Source organism: Palaemon carinicauda, chromosome 16, assembly GCF_036898095.1.
Source record: "Palaemon carinicauda isolate YSFRI2023 chromosome 16, ASM3689809v2, whole genome shotgun sequence".
Classification (NCBI taxonomy): Eukaryota; Metazoa; Arthropoda; class Malacostraca; order Decapoda; family Palaemonidae; genus Palaemon; species Palaemon carinicauda.
This window is the reverse complement of record NC_090740.1, coordinates 19,467,162-19,472,161: the sequence shown is the minus strand read 5'-3', so window position 1 is coordinate 19,472,161 and position 5,000 is coordinate 19,467,162. Positions and strand designations below refer to the sequence as shown.

The following is a 5,000-nucleotide window of genomic DNA, read 5'->3' as shown; positions in this document are numbered from 1 at the left end:
GTGGAGATCTGAATAAGTGGTGTAAAGGTTAGTAGAGATGAAGGGTTGTATTTGAATAGAATTAAGTGGCTTGATCTTGTGAAACAAACGAAAGACAATATGTTAGTGAAAATTGTATACTGGCATACTGTAACTCAAAAGTGCTCGGAGGTAGAGGAAAGAGAGATTTAGGAAGAATTCAATACACGCGGGATGGGGAGATAATGGAAACGGGTCGCCCTTGATAAGAGTAATAAGGTCAATGGGAGTAGTTGATTTCTATGCCTTGATGATAAGCCCTTATTGTTCGTGTATGAAGCGAAGAATGGTGTGAATGATTTTATTGCTCAAGATTGCTAAACCATAAATCTGTAGTGCTATAACCTCTGTACCATGGTCTTCCACTACCTTGGTTTAGAGTTCTCTTGCTTGAGGGTACACTCGAGCACACTCTTCTATCTCATTTCTCTTCCTATTGTTTTATTAAAGTTTTTATAGTTTATATAGGAGATATTTATTTTAATGTTGTTACTCTTCCTGAAATATTTTATTTTCCTTTTTTCCTTTCCTCACTGAGCTATTTTCCCTGTTGGAGCCCCTGGGCTTATAGCATCCTGCTTTTCCAACTATGGTTGTAGCTTAGCAAGTAATACTAATAATAATAATAATAATAATAATGAAGGATGAATGTAGCAATAACCTATATAAGTCTTTTCTGAAGCTACCCCATGTCGCTGAAAATTACTTCGTGGCATTTTTTAAAATCAAAGTTATTTTTTATGATCAAATCTCTACAGAAGGGAAAGATCCTTCTTATCTCTGAGAATTCATTATTTGATTATCAATACCCATTGATTACAGTAATCGGGAACAAACTGTAGTATAACAATTAAATACTTACTATTTCGACTATTTTCAGGATGCCTTGCGGTCCTTTCAGGTAATCGATGCTGAAATTCATCACCTTGGATTTCCAAAAACTGCAATAAAAAAAACCTTTTTAATTGTAGTGGAATTAGGTACATTTGCACTGAATATTCTATGTCATGTAATACATACATACATACGTACCATCTGTTGAAAATATGGTGGTTGAATATAAATAATTATGTATAGTAACGAGTCTCTTTAATATCAGTAAACCATTCATGCAGAAGTATTGTAATGCTAAAAGGTTTTTTTATCATCTTTTATATTATTATTAGAGTTTGATATATATATATATATATATATATATATATATATATATATATATATATATATATATATATATATATATATATATCATCATCATCATCATCATCATCATCAGCAGCAGCAGCCGCCGTAGCTAATGCCCTGCAGGACAAAGACCTCAGACATATCCTTCCATCCTCGTCTGTTTTTGGTCTTTCTATGGATGTCTATACCCGCTAACTTTCTTAGCTCGTCAGTCCATCGTCTCCTCTTCACTCCTATACTTCGTTTGCCATCTCTGGGGCCCCAGTCTGTTATCCGTCTTGTCCATCTATCATCTGTCATTCACATTAAATGTCCTGCCTATGTCCATTTCTTTTTGTTACTTGTTAGAATATCCTCTACTTTATTTTGTTCTCGTATCCATATTTCTCTTTTTCTGTCTCTTAGTGTTATTCCCATCATTATTCTTTCCATAGTTCTTTCAGTTGTAACTAACGTATGTTCTAAGGTATTAGTAAAGCTCCAAGTTTCTGATGCATAAGTTATTACGGGTAGTACCATGTGATTAAATGCTTTTCTTTTAAGAGAAAGTGGCATTTTACTTTTCATAATCTCATTTTATTTACCAAATGCTCTCCATCCCATGCTTATCCTTCTTTCAATTTTGGTCTCGTGTCCTGGGGAAACACTTCCTGTCTATCCTAATTATGTATAGCCATTAACATTCTACAAAGGCTCGTCCATAACTCTTATTTGTTGTCTCTCTGCATTTTCATTGAACATTATCTTAGTTTTACTCATATTCATTTTCAGTCCTACATTTCTGCTTTCTCTATTTAAATCTTCTAACATCTTTTGTAATTCTTCCCATGATTCACTAAACACAATTATGTCATCTGTAAATCTTAAATTGTTAAGGTATTCCCCATTAACATTAATTTCTGCTGTGAACTATTTAAGAGATGAAGTATCCCTAATCGGGTAGTTGAAACTGCAGAACCTCAAAAGTTCAAACTTGCAGCAAGTGTTTTCCTGTTGAACAGGGTGACATATGTCTTTTTATAGTTTATTTATGAAATATTTGTTATGATGTTTTTACGGTTTTTAGAATATTTTATTTTAATTGTTCATTCTTTCTCATATCATTTATTTATTTCCCTATTTCCTTTCCTCGTTTAGCTGTTTTTCCCTGTTGGAGCCTTTGGGCCTAAAGCATCTTGCTTTTCGAACTAGGGTTTTAGCTTAGCTAGTAATGATAATAATGATAATATTAATAATAACAACTACTTTCTCAATCGTAATTTTCTTGTCTTCATGTAGTTATACGATTGTTGTACTCCGTGTATAGATATATTCAAGCGTTCTAACATAAGATTCATTTAGGCCTATCCCTTGTCATTGGAGGGCTTTCATTACTGCTGAAATTTTGAAAGAATCTATAGCTTTCTCATAGTCTATAAATGCCATACATAGTGGTTTGTCATACTCTTGTTTGTTTTTTTATTAGTTTGTTGATTACATGGATAGGGTCTTTAGTTGCAAGTTTTCTTTGAATCCTTTCTTTGGTTTTACCTCAATTTTGGTCTGATTTTTTTTTACGAATGTCTTGTTTGTTTATTGTATTGGGTATATCTGCTAATTCTATTTAATCTCTCTTGGATTTTACCCTTATTTCCAATCTATTCTTTATTCGGCTTTTGATCTTTTCTGTTATTTTTCCTCGATCTTGTTTAAGAACTTTTCCACCTCTCTCTTTGCTGATTCCAATACAAATTTTGTTAAATTACAGTTCATTTCTTATTTACTTGCTTCTATTTCATGATGTAGCTGGAGTACCTATTTTTTAGTGCTAAACAAAAACTCATCAGATTTTTCTCCTATTACAGGTGTGTTATTTTCTTTATTAAAATTAATTTTTCTCTCTCGTTCCTTAGAACTAGACAAATTCTACTTCTTGCCATTCTATGGTTGCTTGACTTGAACATGTTTAACACTGTTACATCTTCAACTAAATTAACTTTTCACTGAGAATAAAATCTTTAACACTGTTACATCTTCAACTAAATTAACTTTTCATTGAGAATAAAATCTTTAACACTGTTACATCTTCAACTAAATTAACTTTTCACTGAGAATAAAATCTTTAACACTGTTACATCTTCAACTAAATTAACTTTTCATCGAGAATAAAATCTTTAACACTGTTACATCTTCAACTAAATTAACTTTTCACTGAGAATAAAATCTTTAACACTGTTACATCTTCAACTAAATTAACTTTTCACTGAGAATAAAATCTTTAACACTGTTACATCTTCAACTAAATTAACTTTTCACTGAGAATAAGATCTATTTCGTTTGGGCTTCATTATGTCCACTATGTATGTCCCTTTAAAAAAAAAAAATGGTTCATGACTTTAAGATTTTTTTTTTCAACGTAATTTACAACCATGCCATCCTTGTCATTTCTGTGCCTACTCCAAGTATATCTACTGCTGATTCTCCTCCTTTCTTTTGGCCTACTTTAGCATTGAAATCAACAAAAATAGGGCAGATAGTTTCAACAAATTATGCAGTTGGATATATGAAAATAAATCCATGAAAAAAATGAAGAAGATATCATCACAGTAGCAGCTTAAATTAGTAAAAGCAGAACTAAGAAAACTGACTAAAAATAGAATTTTTTAGGTAATTTGCATTTTTCCTAGCTATACTTACATAGGAGATCTGGGGGTTTAGCCCCATACCGGCCAGATTTTTCTATTAGGCCTCCCCAGTTCTCCCCCATACCATACATATGGCAGTACCCACAATCCCTATAATCACCTGGTCCGGGTCAAGGCCAGGTACAATCGCCAGTACAAATTTGGTCAACCTCTCGAGAGGTCGTGCGTTTTTCATCCCATATCTGACCAGTGTTTCCTTTGTGTTTCACTCCGCGTTTCCTTCTTACGTTGTGTTTGTGATTGCGTTACTTGCTTTCCATTCAGCCCGAGCGTGTGAAACGTTGTTGTCTAGGTGTTTGTGGTGCTTTTCTCTCACACGTGGAGATAGATCGTCACTCGTTGTGCGCCTCTTGTCGGGGTCGAGTGTGTGTTCGTGAATACACCTGTCCGGAATTCGTTGTGGGGCCTGACTGGCAGTGGACTCTGGTGTCTACGAAGAAGAGAAAGCCCAAGAAAGCCCGCTCTCCTTTGAAGAGAAGTAGGGATTCTGGGTCATCATCGAGGGCATCATCGGCGAGGAACCCTTCCCTTCCTTCTGTAAACCCAAGTTCGCCCAAGGCAACGGCTGATTTGCCTTCGACAGAGAAATTATGTCGACCTCGCAGCCTTTGGCCCCCCAAAAACCGTCCGTTCAAGAGAGTTTGGATGTTCTCCCTCGTCCTCGGAGCCCGTGACTGACGACGTGCTTGTGCCCGCTACCTCGCCCATATATATATATATATATATATATATATATATATATATATATATATATATATATATATATATATATATATATATATATATATATACATACATACATACATACATACATATAACAACAACCACAACACAAAATGAAGAAAGGCAACGGTGGATGAAACACTTTATTGAGGTCATGAATAAGAGATATGAAAGGAATAATTTGATGGATATACCTAAAGCTGAGGAAGACCTTGATGTGCCCATGAATGAATTCAGTGTGTTTGAAGTCAAAGCTATCATTAAAAAACTCAGAGATGGAAAGCCCCTGGATACGTGGGAATAAATGCCGAGATGATACTGGCCGAAAATGAAGCAACTCCCTGAATACTTACTAGATTGTTTTGTAGAATGTGGTGTGAAGAGACAAAACCC

The 5,000-nt window shown here is 34.5% G+C and overlaps 1 protein-coding gene across 1 annotated transcript in view; it reads right to left on the bottom strand.

The window, feature by feature from the left end:
• Positions 1-5,000, bottom strand: part of LOC137655680 (protein snakeskin-like) — a 31,493-nt gene that overhangs the window by 12,319 nt on the left and 14,174 nt on the right. The window contains exon 2 of the mRNA XM_068389638.1: positions 881-959. Coding sequence (XP_068245739.1) covers positions 881-940 — 60 coding nt within the window. The 5' untranslated portion in view covers positions 941-959. The remainder of the gene's footprint in view (positions 1-880; positions 960-5,000) is intronic.